The sequence below is a fragment of the Cucurbita moschata genome, unplaced genomic scaffold (genome assembly GCF_002738365.1).
Source record: "Cucurbita moschata cultivar Rifu unplaced genomic scaffold, Cmos_1.0 Cmo_Scf00010, whole genome shotgun sequence".
Classification (NCBI taxonomy): Eukaryota; Viridiplantae; Streptophyta; class Magnoliopsida; order Cucurbitales; family Cucurbitaceae; genus Cucurbita; species Cucurbita moschata.
The window spans coordinates 5,605,975-5,623,273 of NW_019268526.1; the positions used below are offsets into that span (position 1 = coordinate 5,605,975).

The 17,299-nt window shown below is 38.1% G+C and overlaps 3 protein-coding genes across 4 annotated transcripts in view; 1 reads left to right on the forward strand and 2 right to left on the reverse strand.

Annotated features, from left to right (window-relative positions):
• Positions 1-30: 30 nt before the first annotated feature.
• LOC111448545 (F-box/kelch-repeat protein At1g55270-like) lies at positions 31-3,445 on the reverse strand. The gene is made up of 2 exons (XM_023088209.1): positions 2,921-3,445; positions 31-1,586 (listed from the first exon to the last, which is right to left on the reverse strand). The coding sequence occupies exons 1-2, from the start codon at positions 2,981-2,983 to the stop codon at positions 336-338; spliced, it is 1,314 nt and encodes a 437-aa protein (XP_022943977.1). The 5' UTR covers positions 2,984-3,445; the 3' UTR covers positions 31-335.
• A 597-nt stretch (positions 3,446-4,042) lies between these two features.
• LOC111448456 (DEAD-box ATP-dependent RNA helicase 37-like) lies at positions 4,043-10,667 on the reverse strand. Of its 2 annotated transcripts, none has more exons than XM_023088076.1 (7): positions 10,549-10,666; positions 9,244-10,057; positions 9,055-9,138; positions 8,065-8,307; positions 7,688-7,855; positions 7,325-7,438; positions 4,043-5,199 (listed from the first exon to the last, which is right to left on the reverse strand). In XM_023088076.1, the coding sequence occupies exons 2-7, from the start codon at positions 9,988-9,990 to the stop codon at positions 4,690-4,692; spliced, it is 1,866 nt and encodes a 621-aa protein (XP_022943844.1). In that variant the 5' UTR covers positions 9,991-10,057; positions 10,549-10,666; the 3' UTR covers positions 4,043-4,689. The 2 variants fall into 2 exon arrangements, with proteins under 2 accessions (XP_022943844.1, XP_022943846.1); XM_023088078.1 differs by lacking the exon at positions 4,043-5,199 and adding an exon at positions 6,293-7,056 and having other exon boundaries at positions 7,296-7,438; positions 10,549-10,667.
• A 754-nt stretch (positions 10,668-11,421) lies between these two features.
• The window catches only part of LOC111448299 (serine/threonine-protein phosphatase PP2A-2 catalytic subunit-like), a 7,335-nt gene continuing 1,457 nt past the window's right edge, over positions 11,422-17,299 (forward strand). The window contains exons 1-10 of the mRNA XM_023087798.1: positions 11,422-11,777; positions 13,714-13,770; positions 13,868-13,951; positions 14,465-14,536; positions 15,761-15,832; positions 15,961-16,001; positions 16,419-16,485; positions 16,612-16,803; positions 16,896-16,985; positions 17,073-17,180. Of these exons, the coding sequence (XP_022943566.1) occupies positions 11,691-11,777; positions 13,714-13,770; positions 13,868-13,951; positions 14,465-14,536; positions 15,761-15,832; positions 15,961-16,001; positions 16,419-16,485; positions 16,612-16,803; positions 16,896-16,985; positions 17,073-17,180 (870 nt within the window). The 5' untranslated portion in view covers positions 11,422-11,690. The remainder of the gene's footprint in view (positions 11,778-13,713; positions 13,771-13,867; positions 13,952-14,464; positions 14,537-15,760; positions 15,833-15,960; positions 16,002-16,418; positions 16,486-16,611; positions 16,804-16,895; positions 16,986-17,072; positions 17,181-17,299) is intronic.

Here is a 17,299-nt window from a genome sequence, read left to right on the forward strand (position 1 = left end):
TTGTGTTGTTTATATTCACACAGCCAGATATCTCCAAGATTAGACAATACTAGCATAAGATCTCCCACAAAATAAACAAAACTAGCCTGAGATTGATTAACAAGATTTACTTACAAGTATTTGCTTTCTGTTCAAGAATGTAATGAAATCAAATTCTAGAACTAAGCCCTCCTCCTGTAACTAAATCAACAGCTTCACCATTAGGCATTCTGAAGGCAACTAACGAGGTCAGGTCAGACTTGATTGAACCAAATCCATCTTCTCTCCGAAATAAGAGTTTCTCTGTGCCTTCTTTCACCGCATCGTTGAAAAATATCATTCCGCCGTCCTGCTTCTCATGCCTGGAGGACTTGACAATGCACAATATGACTTTTCAAGCCATTTCTGCCAGCTATGCTGAACAATAAATTTGAAACTAGTGTCCTCAACTGACCTTTCCCAGCAATATTTTCCCACAGGTCAGGATTGCTCTCAACCCTTTTATCCGGACTTGAAACATCAACTAGACTGATGCTCATGTTGTTGCGAATAATGCAAAGCTTCCCGTTAAGCGAAACTAGCGCAGCAGCCTCAAGAGCACGAGAACTTCCAAAATGGAGCTTGCTATCGATGAATTTGGTCCATGAGTCTGTTGCACCATCGTAAACCCTGAGCTTGCATCCATCTTGGCAATCCAAGGCATAAAGTTGTCCATTTAAAGAAATACTCGGGTTGCGCCAGCCAGCAACCATCCCATCACTTACCGTTGTCCAAGTATTAGTTATGGGAGAATAGGCTTCACTCATGACCTCTCTGCGAGTTCCAAGTCCTTTCAGGAACCACAACCCATCATGAACTACACCAATGAATGGCAACATTGCCGAGCTCATATCTGAAATAAAGCTCCATCTGTTCTTATTGGGATCATAAACTTCAGCAGAACGAAGAGTTCTATGGATCCCCTCACATTCACCGCCAGCAACATAAAGGCAGTTATTAATAACACAAGAGCCGAAACAATGACGTTTCCGAAGCATATCAGGTGCTCTATGCCATTTGTTTGTACGGGCACTGTAGAAAATCACTCGCCTCATTGATCCCCTTATTGGATCTTTCCCTCCAAATAAGTATAGGTGGCAACCACTAAGAACAGCACAGCCAAAACCGAGGGCCTCGGAGTATTCAATGGGGACAGGTGGAAGTGATTGCCAAAGCTGGTAGGTAGGATCAAAGGCATGCCATGATATCCTTCGGTCACGTTCCCTTTTGATGACGTAGACCCACTCTTCGGCCATGCCAAGACTTTTCCTTAGAGAATAATAGAAGTTTCCCATCAGGAGTCGATACCATCTCTTACAGACAAGGCGGAGTTTCCTGTGTTCCACTCGAGGGACTCGAATTAGACAAGCAATGGCAAGATCGTCAGGAAGGCCTGGTAGGAGTGGAGGCTGGACTCGGTTCCTTTCTCTCCGCGAAGTTTTACTTCTATGTGCATTTGGATTAATATCAGGCTGGATACATATTTTTGTGCCAGGGACGAATTTTCTAGCTCCAACAACTGTTTTCAAGCCTGAATCTACTTTGCAATAACACGACACAGAATCAACCTACAATGTATTTTCAATTAGCTGCAAAAAAGTTTCCATGACAACTTCCAAAAAAGAAAAAAGAAGCCAACGTTAACCCAACATATCTTCAGTTAGATGCAAAAATGTTTACGACAGCAACTTGCCAGAAAGGTGCCAGAAAGGTAAAAAGAAGACAAAGGTGACCCATATGAAACCCAGCGAATCATGTATGGCTTTCAATTGACGCTTAAACTTTTGCCACCATATTTGGATGGTTGGTCGGTCTTATGACTCCAAGTATTCTAGAAAGGACAATAATGAGCCCAGGGATTGTGCCCAAATATCTATCTTTGATTCAATAGAAGTAAAGGGCACAGCTCCTATGGGGGCTGTACTATAGGATTTCTGAACCGACCACGCTGAGACGAAGACCATAACAAAAGAAGTTAAAAGATGCGAGCACAACACGCCACTCCCTCCAAGAGATGAATACTTTTGTAAATATCAACGGAGTGCAATGAAAAGTCTCACTCAACATGCATATTTTTAATTATCTTATGAAGCACTCATCTGTGCATATTTTTAATTAAATCTATTCACCAATCAATGCATCTCTTTATAATTCACAGGGATCTCACACAATGCAACGAGAATCTTCAAATTTTGTAATCCTCATAACTTCTTTCATGTGTTCAGATTCAGTAAAAGTAATAGAATGATGGGCATCAAAATTTGCGAAGCCTTTCCACACAAAGAAAGGATCATCCACAATTTCTTTCTTTTTCCTTTTTTTTGGTTAAGAAACAGACCTTTCATGGAGAAAAATGAAAGGATATAAAACAGTTTCTACAATAGGATGGCAAATGAATAACACCAGAAAGAAAATTGTTCAAAAACAAATCCAAAATCCTCATGAAAGACCTGAAAACTTGGAATCAATTCTTAGAGAAGGTTGAGAACATAATCCAGCATCCAGAACGCGTAAAAATAGAGCTCGGAAGATTATTTAGAAAATTCAACAGAATGCTGACGAAAGAAGACATTAACTAGACAGATGCGCTCGTAAAGACCTACCGCAGAAAACCCAATAATCGAATTAAGATGCGATAGTTTTAGATTGAGTTAAAATAAAAAAATAACCCCACCGCTGTTTTACCATAAATCCCCGAAGTGAAAATCGTAGAGAACAAATGCGAGGTGTTGAGGGCCAAGAAAAGGCAGAAGAGCGCTGGTAAGCGAAATTAGGCAGACCATACTACATAATTTCCATGGATAATCTACTCGGCTACTCTATGGATGACAATGATAGGATAAAGCAAGGCAATTAGACAGGAAAACGGTACAAAGGGAGAGTATATTTGGATTGGACTAACCAGTGGAGCTTGAATTCGAATTCCCCTTTGAGGTCTTGAAGAGTGTTCAACCGATTCGTTCATTTCGGAAGCAAAGAATCATAGATTCAATTTCCAGGCGCACCCTGCGTGAAAATCAAGGGTAAAGAAGGCAAAGCAGACTCGGATCACCAAAACTTCAACCCTTCAAGAATCTGATCTAACAGAGGGAATTGAACCCGTTACGATGAGCGTTTGACCCGAAGAACCGCTTACAAGAAACCAAATATGAACCAGTTTTCTCTCGGTAACGCGCGCACAGATTTCTGATTTTTGGAAGCATCAGATTTAAAACTATTTTTCAATGAGAGAAAAGGACAAGAAAGTGTAATGAGAAGGGTGGTGTTTGTTGTTACCATTAATGGGTCAAAACCCAATTTTGAGGGGAAAGAAGAGATAGACAAGTCAATGTCATTCAGTGGAGAGCCCTTCCCCTTCCCCTATTTCACTTCTGCCTTTCTCTGGACATGGATTCACAAACAAAGTGAAATTATTATCCACGAAGAAATTGCCTTAAAGCATTAAACACGAGACAAGTAATATCATCACTGTAATGATCGAGTCCTGTGCATCATTTTTCTCTTGGCTTTTTATGGAATATTTCTTGCAGAAAAAGGAAAAAAATAAAAAATAAAAGTGTTCGCAAGGTAGTTTTAATTGCTATTTGTTTGCTTGTTTGAAAGTTTCTAAAGTTTGTGAAAATTGTTTACTGTGCGGACACTAATTATGTGAAGATATGAATGCTTTTTCTAACCAAATTCAATAAATGAGGGACCACTGGTCCACGCCCTTATTCTGATGCCTCTGATTAAATATGATATCGCCCAAACCACAACATCATACTGCTCCCCCTAATCTTTAATCCATTGGAATTGGAAGGCTAAACGCTAATGAGTGAACTTGAAACTGTACAAGGCAAGGATAGATTTACTATGACAAGGTCACGAGGATTTCCGTAACTTGCTTTCTATTATCTCTATCATCAATACTTGTTCAATTAGAGTACAATAAACCCATAAAATCAGTCCAAACAGTAGCCTGGTCACACAAAATGTTCAACATGAAATCATAGACAGACGCCACAACCTTCTAATGTTGCAGAGAGAGAGGAAACTTACTCGCTCTTAATTGGATAGAACTAAAGTCTCACAACACGGAGAAATATAAAAGCTAAAATGTGTACAATAGTTTCATTCTTTGAAGTATGTGAAAGAAAATTTAACCCAGCAAAACCTGGTCTCTACGTTCTGAAATCATAAGGCCCTAACAGATGGTTTTCAATTTATTTCGGGTCAACAACAAAATAGTACAGAAACTATGAAATTCTTCAAGAAGGGGGAAGAAGAAGAAGATACCCCCAACAAGCTCGAGGAATACCCAAGCAAACTGGGATTTAAAGAACTTTGGCATAAGTGATGGAAAACGCAATAGCTGCCGAACGGTAAAGCCCTGAGATCTCTCCACCCACCATATTATCCAACTGATAAGAGACGAGCAAAAAGAAATCCTACTTTGTTAGTACCATTTTAACCAACACCTAACGAACACTGCACACAACTCTACATTCCTAATGGGCCCCAAAATGGACAACGGTTTCTCCTTTTTCCCCCCATAATGACAATAAGTTTCGACAATAATCACTTTTAACACCAATAGTCGAAGAAAAAAAAAAAAAACAATACTCTATTCAGGCAGAAACAGGTTCCTCTACCCATCACCTAAACACTGTAAATAATTTAAAAGCGTACATGTTAGTCCCATGCACTAGTCACCCCTGAACCACCGTACCCTCCCCCTCCATATCCACCGGAAACACCACCATAACCCCCACTGTTGCTATTGTTGTTGCTGCCTCCACTATAATAATCAGAACCACCTCTGCTGAAAGAGGAATCCCTTCGATAGTCACGGCTACCAAATCGGCCTCCCCCAGAACGACGATTTCTCCCTCCACTGTATGAAGACCTGGCAGCAAATCGTGATAGCCAATCAGGAACTTCTTGATTAGATTCTTGCATCAGATCAGCCAAGGACCTTGCTATGGACGAATTGTTCTCATTAAAGAAGGCAGTAGCTAAACCAGTCTTCCCAGCTCTCCCCGTTCGTCCAATTCTATGAACATAATCATCAATGTCATTAGGGAGATCGAAATTCACCACATGTGCAACATGAGGAATGTCAAGCCCACGGGCAGCTACATCAGTTGCCACCAAAATTGGCGTGTTCCCACTTCTAAATGACCTCAATGCTTGTTCTCTTTCCTGCAAACATGTATAAATACATAAAACAGGACCACAAATAAATTGTAAACAATCCAAATGCAAGAAATTATTATAATACGTGGTCAAACACAAATTTTAATCTCTCCCATGCATCAATGAGTATAAAACAACCATTATCGGTAACAACAGCTAGCCACCCTCAAATAACTTCATGGCCTGTAGCAGACACCCTCTTCTTAATTAGAAAATTACTTAATACTTGGAAACATGGACTGAGTAACAATAACATCTAAACTTCGCAGGAGGACAAGGAAACAACTCAGATGACAAGATCAAAATGAACTATCACATTCTAAAACACTATCCATCTGAAGCTGTAACTCAACTATCACAACTTCAGTCTTCACTTGGAACTCGCCATCTAGATTCAAAACATTCAAGACAAATTAAGACTGAACACTCCAGTAAAAAGCAGCTGGCCCTTCTTGCATTTTCCAGAGTTCCTATTGAAAAGTTTCTTACGATTCTTAAGAATAAAGCAAGACCTTCGTAGGGAAGTCTCACATTCCAAAACTAATGACAAAATCAACAAATAGAGACTGTTGAAGTTCCATGATTACATTTAACATCAAATTTCGGAACTTTTACACCTTCGTAGATTTAAAAGGAATCTAAAACTCAGAAACCGCAGTGGGTTTTGAATAATGCTAAGAATAATGAAATGGTCAGGAGACAAAAAGGGAAAGCAACAAGTCAACGAAGTGTAAAATATGATATAGAATATCAATCAACAAATCATTTGTAACTACAGAATAATGTTGCAACCTATTTCTTGAACGAACTTCAATTACTTAAGACTTTTATCCACGTAATAGGCAAAACTAAGTTCCCATTTACACAAGACTTCGCATATATGCCCGTGGATGTATGCATCATTGTGTACATTCATATATCCATGATCTTTTAAAAGTCTCCATTTTATCCTTCATGCATTAAATTTTTTAATTAAATCCTTAGCAGTTAACATTAAAGAGGATAACACAGAAATTTAAAATGACAAAAGATTAGAGCCATAATTAAATAACTAGACTGAATTAAATTAGTGTTTGATCACAGGAATTTTTAGTGACGAGGGGAGATCATAAACCATGTCCACAGATAGAATAAATTGAAAACGGTATACATAGAGACTTCTTGTTTTCAAAAAAACAGTGGAAGCGTTTTTACATTTTTGATAGGAAATGATATATTCCGTCAATGTGAGAAAATATAATTTTATGGTAAGAGTGACAATATATACAAAAAGAAAGGAGATATCCATCCCCAAGCTAGAGTAAGTCACATAAAAGCCTTCCACTTGGCACTGAAGGCTTAACATTATTGATTAGTTAGAGGTTCTGCTTAAGAGTAAAAGATTTCTCTCATAAGGGCAGAACTCGTCCACCAAATTGCCATAACCCTCTTGTTCAATGATATATCGTTTCTTTAATCGAGGCAGTTCAATTTTCCTTAACCTATACAGACATACGCACACACATTTTCAAATGATGAACCGCATAAAATAGAAGCAACAGCCAAGAAGGTAGCTAGTAGTGCAGTTTGGAATGCTAGGAGATACCTCCAAGGTCCCCAAGATCAAGTTCCTAGGGTAAAACTTAATAATGTAAAAGCAGAGATTAGTGGAGGGATGGGCTATGAGTAAAGCCTATATTCAATGTAATTTTCCCAGTGGGAATAATAACCGCAAATAGAAATAATAATTCCTTTACTAAGTGTTACTTTTTGCTACTTTTGTTTTTTTTTTTCCTTTTTTTCGGTTGAAGTGTAAAACAAGAAACTAGCACACTATATTTTCTGGGAAAAAAGATTAGAACAACTGCTTTAAGATGAAGATCAATAAGCTTTTTTTATTTGAACAAATTTCATCAGTTGACTAAGGCTGCATGGTGAACTGCCAGACTAAATGAAACAATGTCAAGCTATGGTCCTGTATATAGGTTTAGCCCATCAATGAAAGTTTCTATCAACAGGATTACCTTGAAAACAAAGAAAAAAAAAAAAAAAAAAAAAAAAATATATATATATATATATATATATATTCATGGGGGGTAGAGTAATCACAATTTCTCAACAACATAAATATGCCAGGCACGAATGTACTTACCTGTTGTGTTCTATCACCGTGAATGGTAGTGGCAGGAAAACCATTAAGGCATAACCAATGTTCAAGAGCATCAGCTCCCTTCTTTGTCTCCACAAAAACCAAAGTAAGAGATTGCTGCCAGTACAGAAATCATATAAAAATCTACATGAGGCATATTTCCTTAGCAATTTAGGAAATTCAAGATAAATGTTCTATGCCTAAAATTTAATATCCTAACCTAGAAATATGAGATTGATAGAAGCACAAGTCATAGAGATCAATTCATAAGAAAAACAGTTATTTAAATAACAAAAAAAAAAAAAAAAAAAAAAACCTAAAACCCCGAGAATCCTCACAATGATGGGTTAAATATAAAACATATACCTTGCCCTGCACACCATTTGACCTCTGTGCATGAAGAAGGTCCAATAAATGACTTCTCTTATCAGATTCATGAACAAATTCAACTCTTTGAGCAATTAGATCAGTACTTGAACCCACTCTTCCAACAGCCAGAAATATATAGCTTGAAAGAAAATCAGAGGCCAGTCTCTGCAAGAAACAAAGTCAACATAATATGAATTTGATGTCAGATGAGGAGTGCCCAAAACACATGCCTGTCTTTGATTCTAAAATGCTCCCCCACTTCAACACTACGTAATACAAAAATTGCACTTGATTTATACGGATAAGAAAAAGTAATACCATTAAGAATATAATGCATCGGAACACATAAAGTTGTACACATCCTGAAGTAGTACCTGAATCTCCCTTGGAAAAGTTGCACTAAACAGCATAGTCTGCCTTACACCAGGAGGAGGCATGTCCATTTGTTCTACTATTTTCCTGATTTGGGGCTCAAATCCCATATCTAACATGCGATCTGCTTCATCAAGGGCCAAGTATCTTATCATCTGCAGTGAAACTTTAGCCCTTTCAAGCAAATCTACCAACCTTCCCGGAGTTGCAACAAGAATATCAGCACCTCTTTCTAGATCACGTAGCTGATTTTTTTATTTAAAAAAAAAAAAGTATCAATAGTGCTAACCAAATAAAAATTATAAACAAGAAAATTCTAAGGACACGAGTGGATTGTGATGTCACAAATGAACCATAAAAAAGAATAGATCCTACACCTACTAACAGTAGATGACAAACTTTTCAAGACATTTTAAGTCAAGGAAAATTAATAGATCATCGTATGAGTATGAATTCTTTACAAAGCTTTTCGAGATGTAATATGTCTCTCATCAATAACTGCTGGTAGCTTAGTTCCTAAACCAAAAAGTTTGGGCTAGTACCAGCAAAGGAAAATCTAACCAATTTTATCTTGAAAATATTGTTCGTCAATTACCACTCCACAGTATAAATGTACACAAACAAAATGTTCATGCTTGTGACCATGGTTTAACTCATTCTAAAGTAATTATAATAAATGTTTTTTTTTTCTCATGCTGACATAGCATCATTGGACGACATTACGATGAGATGATTTACTGTCATAAGTACATATACTCCCTTCTCCCCTCACAATATACTTCCATACAAATATGCAATGCAAGGGCAACCTCAGCAACTACATGAATGGTACTTCGATGCAAAATCATTTGTCCTGATTTTTCTTACCTGAATATAATTATAAAAATAAACAAATGTGTGTGCGTGTGTGTGGCCCACACACACACATGCACATTGTGTGCTTACATACTTTAAAGATAGAAAATGATGAAGGGGGTAAAGGAACACGAAACCTGTAGGTTGATTGGTGAACCCCCATAAGCAACCACCACTCTGACACCTGTTTGATAAGAGAATTTCCTTGCTTCTTCATGTATCTAAAACACAAGAATTCATCCGTAAAATGCTAAGTTGTAATGAGTAGATGACTTATTACATAATCAAAGGAAAACGAAATGAAAGTTTTTTTTAGGAAAACTCACTTGCATTGAAAGCTCCCTAGTCGGGGAGAGAATAAGGGCAAGTGGGTATGCTGTACGTGCACCTCGAGCTGGTCTCTGCATATTCTGGCCCTTCATTATGCCGCTGATAATGGGGAAACAAAAAGCAGCTGTCTTTCCAGATCCAGTCTGAGCACAAGCCATCAAGTCTCTCCCTCCTAGGGAGATGGGAATAGCATGCCGCTGAACGGGAGTTGGTTTTACATACTTGCATCGCCGAATGTTTTGATTAAGTGCTTCACCCAAATCAATTTCAGCAAATGTATTCACCGGAGGAGGTACATTTTCACCACTAGTTTCCACAGGAATATCTTCATATGCATCAAAATTTATACCAGTATTTTCTTGCTCTCCAAATTCTTGCTCTGTATCATCATCGTCTCCAAATGGGTTCACTTCACGATCCCCCCTCCCGCGATCCCATCCACCTCCTCTATTTCCCCATCCACCTCCACGGCTGCCACCACCATACCCAGAGCGATTATAATCATTCCTGGGACCACCCCAGCGGGGCCCTACATTTCCAGAACGATCGTTTCCCACAGCAGGCCCACTATTCGCTGCAGCAGGTGGATCGGAAGAGGCTGGGCGATTCCGAAGATGTGGTGGAACATAGGCTGATCGGCCAGGCGCTGTTGTAGTTCCAGCACTGCAGTTGTTAGCAGAAGAACCAGCAGCTACATTATCAGCAGCAGAGCTTGCAGCCAAATCTGCCCACGAAGTTCGCATAGTCGGAGACCCTTACACAAGTGCAACAGGAAAAAGTTCGCCAATCCACTCCAAATGACAACAAATTCTGCACATTATTTATGAATAAACAAATTAACCCACCTCCTCAGAAAACGAAAGGTTCGAGCATGCATAAACCCAGGGGTGAACACAAGTATATTCGGATGTAAAGCTAAGTCGAGCTCGTGAGGAACTTAATAAGGAAACATGGACATAAATGCGTCCTCCGATCAACCAAAAGAAGCCCAAAAAAAAAAAAAAAACAACTATCCGAATCGCGACCTCTTTTAAATCTAAAAATTAATCGCTCTCAAATCCCAGATTCTTTTTCGCGCAACAAACATAACTCACGAAAGTAACAAAAACAGATAATCTTGATCTGCAGCAAAAGCAAGTAGAGGAAAGCAAGGAAAGCCCAGGTGAGAAAAAAATAAAACACAATCAAGAAACAAGAAAGAGTTTAAAATCATAACAATGCACGCAAAGACAAAGATACGGAGACGGGGAAGGAGGGAAGAACCTGAAGAACAGGAAAAACAAAAAAAAAAGCGCGGATACCTGAAATGACGCAAAAATAGTGGAAGATCCAGGAACCCTAATTTTCGTGTAGCAGACAAGAGGGAGAGATAAAAAAGCGCCTTGCTTCGAGAGAACGAAAACAAAAATATCTGATATTTGGGAATAAATATTTATATATAAATATGTCTAATTTCGCGTTTTTTCTTTTCTCTACTTTTCCCTCCCTTGGTTTTTTTCTTTTATTCTCAGAGTTCGGGTAATTAAAGTAAAACTTGTGAATTTGAAATTAAAATTAATTTAGGTAATTATAAATTACAGACCAAATTACTACGTCCGTACGTATGTTTAGAGGATTAGCGGTCCAAATCCTCTATTTTCTTTTTCTTCCGATTTTTATTCCTTTTCTCTAATTTCACATTCTACTTCATCACTCCCTCAGTGCACACTCAGTTAATTGATTTTATGTGATTTTACGGTTTTAAAAAGTAGATTATTAGTCAAAGATCAAACAGTTTATAATGCCATTGTAGCTGTTTCCTTTTAAGACCCCGTTGTTTATTTTGGTAATATGTGAGCTGTAAAAATAACCAAAAAAGAAGAATGTTTGATTTTTACCGATTTAGTCCTGATTCTTATTCTGCAAATTTAGAACCAACTGGGTATCTGATCCATCTCATGTTTTATTAAATTCATTACAACAGTATAATGCAAGATTTCTACGCTTAATCTGGAATAATCCTCTTCTGATAACCTCCGACGGCTCCCGTTTCGATCACGTTCGTCCATTCACATCCACAATCTTAAGAGCGCCACGTGTCCACTCCACGTTCATATCACGCGCGAAACTGGAGATTGGGGTATTACTCACCCGCCTTTCCAACAAAATGACAGAACAGTTTCTTTCTACTATTCCAATTTTCAATTCTCGAAAAGAGAGAGAGAAAGCCAGGGGACATACGAAATTTAACTTTGATTTTTCCATTTTTCTTTTCTTTTCTAGTGATTGGAAGAAGAGGACGGGGAAGAAGACGTAGTCCTTTTCTAGGGTTTTCCGACGGATCTTTTATGGCTCACGAATTCCTATGAACTTGAGGAGAGCACCACCGAATCTGCGGGATCTTGATCTGTGATTGGCTTCGCTATTGGAGAGGAGAATCACCAAAACGTACGCAGGGTAAACCATGGATTCCGTATCATCCAACTCCCATGGAAATCTGGACGAGCAGATTTCCCAGCTCATGCAGTGCAAGCCCTTGAACGAGCAGGAGGTTCCCTTTTTCATTTTCTTCCGCATTTTTCCTTCCTTCTTGCTATATCGTAGAATCTAGAGATTGTTTGCTTATACTCGGGGGGTTTCGGATGGTTTAAAAGCCAATGTGATGGATCCAGCCTGATCCGTTAGGGTTGCTGGACTTGGAATGAGGTACTACTCTAGCGTTTCTGGGCTCGTCGGTATGATGTCTGGGTTTGGTTACGTTGGAAGCCTTTCCAGGGTAGATCTAGCGGTTGGATTATTAGAAATATGATTATTCGTGCAAGATTAGCGCCAACGCGAAATAGATCGCTAATCTTGGTGCCATTGCAGTTGCCCTTTATCACTTCCAACATTACCTCACTCGGAAATTGTTGCCCCAGTTGGTGCTATTTTGAGTGGTAAGATACGCTAAGTACGCGTCTGTCTTGTTCTTGGCAACCGTTCATTCCACCTGCATTTGTTTGTGGCTTTTGAACGTTGAATCAGGCGAGTGGCCCATCAACACCATGACCTCTAACAATGTAAATCGACCAATGATGTTGCATCCATTCATCTCCACAGTTTTCTTGGAAGTATAATTGGTAGCTGTACAATTTTACTGTTTCACGTTTAGAAATGGGACCGAGCATTGATGTAAAATGGACAAGCGTTCCACTTTTTATGTAGTGGGCTTTACTCTTCTTTCTATCGTAGACGTTAGTGAGAAAGCTTGAGCAACACCAGTTACTGAAGTAATGCTATTTAGTGCCTAATTTATGTTGTGGGAAGCTGCCCAGAACATTCTTAAAGTTACATTTTGCGCTAGACACGTGAATTTATGAATTATGCCTCCCTTCAAGCTAATTTAGATCAATATAGGAGAATCTTGAGGTTTTTTTAATAGGTAATAATTTCATTGATGTATTAAGTTTACAAAAAGGATGTATAATCCTTGATGGTTACAAAAGAACTTTCCAATTGGAAGTAAGGGAAGCATAACTATAGGAAGCAAAGATGTTAGACAGTTTACACCATGAAATATCATAACAAACAACGAGATTAAAGAACACTGCAAAATTAACTTCTTTGTCCATAAAATCCCTTTGATTATGCTCTTTCCAAATGACCCAAAGGAAAGTGCTGCTGATGTGGACCCATAGCAAAGTTTTGGCATCTTTGAAGGGGTGGCCCAATAAAAAAAGAGCGAGGATGGCTTTCATACTGGGGAATCTTGAGACTCTTGAGTTTGTAATGCAGCAAGAACCATTAGAAGAAAGAAGGTTCATAATCATATTAAATTTATGGTATCTGAGTGGGTGTGTTCTGTTTTTCTTTTATCTATGAACTTCCTGACCTCTGTGTTAAGTCAAAACTCGGTTTCAATCCGAATCCGACATCACAGAACCAGCGAAGGATGCTAGTAAGTAATAATAAGTGGAGCAGAACCCTGTTGGCTAAACAAAAGACATTTGACTTGAGAAAGTAAGATCTCCGCTCTGTTGTCTGGAAAAGGGATCTAGCTATTTTCTCAAGCCACCTGCAACGGCATTAGTCGATCAATAGTTTGCTCCTTCTCTTGATCTTCTCTTTCCCCCATTTTAGCTAGGTTGGGAATATTATATCCTGCCCCCTATAGACTGATGTTGGGTTCTGTAACTATTATTATTTTCATTGAAACTTGATTTCTTCTCATCTTTCACAGTTTGCACTTTCTAGGTTTTAGCTATTAATGAAGTCTTGTTTAAAATCTACTCTATGCATTGTTAGTTTCTCCTTCACTGATTATAGCTTATATTATATTGGTTATGTATGAAATCAACTTGTGATTGTCTGTGCCGAAGTCTTTTCTGTTTTATTTGACATCAGGATAGGTAAAACATATTTTTTTATGGCACATATTAACACTTCATAGATCATATTTTTCCTTTCAAGGATCTCAATTTATGGAGTGTCTATCATCGCTACTGCAGGTAAGAGTATTGTGTGAAAAAGCTAAGGAGATACTAATGGACGAGAGCAACGTCCAGGTGTGCTTTATTTGGTGCCTTGTTATTGTTCTGTTATCTGGATTTATTGATGTTGCTTAATTTTTATGTTAATACCTTGGGGGTTTATGCTCTGCAGCCTGTTAAAAGTCCGGTAACAATATGTGGTGATATTCATGGGCAATTTCATGATCTTGCAGAACTCTTTCGCATTGGAGGGAAGGTATTAATTTGACCATTGGCAGGATTTTCGTGATTATTATTGCTGAATGAGTAGTGATTAAAGCTTTGAACGGAAAATAAATGCTCAAGTGTGACAGAAAAGCTCTTGATATGTAGATTCTTGTTAATGTCGAATCGTTGTGCTTCTCGAACTTCAAGCATTATTACCGAGTTCATAATGAAGTATATTAGGTGATGGATATATATTGAAGCAAAAAAAAAAAAAAAAAGGCAAATATTTTAATGCGCTTCTGTAATGCTAGATATATGTCCTGTATCCTTGATATACACAATAACATACATTTATTAAATCAAGGTCATGATCGCTAGCTAACATATAAATGTAGTCAAATTTTCTATGCTTATCACATGCTTATATTTAATTTCGAGGTCCTTCCTGAAGTTTTATACTATAGTTGGGCTTCAGTAGTTTAGAGTAGTCTCTTCTTTCTTTTTTACATTATACCAATATCATACAGCTCTTTATTCCTTCAAAATATCTCTGTTGGGGCAGTGTCCAGATACAAATTACTTGTTTATGGGAGATTATGTTGATCGTGGCTACTACTCAGTTGAAACTGTTACGGTATGTTTTTGTTTTATGTAAATGTACTAGAGCATACACTTCGTATATTATGTGGCACTAGCAGAAATTGTTTGGCTTGAAAATCTAGAGACATTGCAAAAACTGAACTATTATTGTAGGCCCTGAGAATTTGTTTTTATGTGCAGTATTTATGATTTAGAAGATCATAACACACCCTCTGATAACCAATTTTTTGGAAATTCTTTTTCTGATAATTGAACACCACTATAGGTGCATTTTATATGCATTTCTTTGTTCAAAATTTTCAAATCGTCGGAACATTCAGCACCTTCAGATAATAGTATAAGGATTAGAGTTTTAGCTATTATCAATGAGGGTATGACCATATATTTTCTAAGAAGTGAGTGAGTTACTAACAAACAACCTCTTGTTGCTTGACCAAGTAGTACGTTATCCTAGGCTTCTACAAAGACACGCTTGTTCCTCTTCCTCGTCTCTTCTTATAATCACCTCTTTTTCTTTTCTTTTGTTCATTTTCCCTTGTCTTTTTCCTGTGTATTATGCAAAATAGTCAATTCTTTGTTTTTCCATATTCAAGGTCTAAAAAGCATTTTCATTATTTCGGGAATATCAAAAGAAAAAAAAAACATATTTTTCTTGTTTGTAAAAAAAAAAAGATGAGATGAGGACATGCATTTGCTTCCAGCATTTTGCAAATAACTGTTTTATGTCTTTGAGCATGCATAGAGCCTTTGATTATGTCTTGACAAAAATCCAATAGATGGGAATACCATATCAAAGCAACTTCCGCTGATTGATCAGAATCATCAGTATTTGTGATACAAGTATCTTCAGATTCTAGATTATCATTAAAAATAATGACACGTTTGGCTTTTCTCATGTTGAAAGCCTCTTTCTATAGCATTCTTACTTCTTTATCTCTTCTGTCTACTACTACTCTGGGACTATAGACTTGCGGAACCATTTGAAAGTTGTGGTCTTTATTTATAAGGTTCATGAGCTGAATATAGTTACTCATCCATGAGCATTAGAGATTAAAATTTTACTTGATCCACAAACGTTATACTTTATTTAACAAAGTAATTAAAAGACCACTATCCTGGAATGCAAATGTGAGCTTGACCAATAATTTACTGCTGCACGACTCCTTCCACCATGTTCTGTTAGCATTAATTAGCCATTCTATGATAATATTTTCGTAGTAGGAACTCAACTCATGTCCTAATATGAGTCATTTTGCAGCTTTTAGTGGCCCTTAAAGTGCGATATCCTCAACGCATTACAATTCTTAGAGGAAATCATGAAAGTCGTCAGGTAAATGTTTATCATTGTCGTTTCTGCTGTTAATGTCTACCTGGATATTAACTGGGTACCATGGCCCCAAATTTTAATCCTTTTGACAGATGACATCTCTAATTGTGGTTTATGTTCTCTTTTTGCAGATAACACAAGTGTATGGGTTCTATGATGAATGTTTAAGAAAGTATGTCTTTTCTGGCTTATCTTCAGTAGGAATTTTATTTTTCAACATCCTTCTATGGCTCGACTCCATCTTTCTTGTCATATCAGATCCTTTTTTTTGTATCTGCGTTCCTTGTATTTAGTACTACTTTGTGATGCGCTTTTTGGGATGCTTATTCAGCTACAATAAAAGGGTTGCTTTGATACATTTTGACATGTTTCTTGAAATATCTCATCTTGAAAAGATTATTTACTATGTGTTGCTCATATTTGAAGTTGAGTTATTTGTCGGAAGATGGAAGTTGTGTATGTAATCCACAAGGTAGAGAACATTTTTTGTGAACCGAGACTGTATCACATCAACATGAAGTATGAAGTATAATTTGAAAATGCAACCCAAGCCTGATCTGAAAGTTTTAATATGTTATCTCATTTGCAGGTACGGCAATGCTAATGTTTGGAAGATTTTTACTGACCTGTTTGACTATTTTCCGCTGACAGCCCTGGTCAGTATAACTTAAGCACCATTATGTGTACTCACATTGTGGGGTTCTATTCCTCCTTTTTCCATTATGATTGTTAATTTTTGTTTCTGAAACTGCTTTTGATGCTTATTTGTCTGGCCTTTATAGGTCGAATCAGAAATATTCTGTCTGCATGGTGGTTTGTCTCCATCCATTGAAACTCTTGACAACATACGGAATTTTGATCGTGTTCAAGAAGTTCCTCATGAAGGTCCCATGTGCGATCTCTTATGGTCGGACCCAGATGATCGATGTGGTTGGGGAATTTCTCCCAGAGGCGCAGGATATACCTTTGGTCAGGTAATTTTCCTAGGCAACCCCCCGCCATTTAACATCTAACCCTTCATATTTTCACCATGGAGTTTTATAAGCTCTTTTTGTTGTTTCTTCAGGACATATCTGAGCAGTTTAACCATAGTAACAATTTAAAGTTGATTGCGAGAGCTCATCAGCTAGTGATGGAAGGATATAACTGGAGTCATGTAAGAAGCTTTTTCCGTTTGATGCCTGCATTGATCTTTTGTCTTGGTGGTGTGAGCAATTTAAAAATTGTAGATTGCTTATCACAGGAACAAAAAGTTGTGACTATATTTAGTGCACCTAATTATTGTTATCGCTGTGGAAATATGGCATCAATTCTGGAAGTTGATGACTGCAAGGCGCACACTTTCATTCAGGTCACCTCCTCCACCCACCCCCCCCCCCCCCCCCCCCCCCCCCCCCCCCCCCCCCCCCCCCCCCCCCCCCCCCCCCCCCCCCCCCCCCCCCCCCCCCCCCCCCCCCCCCCCCCCCCCCC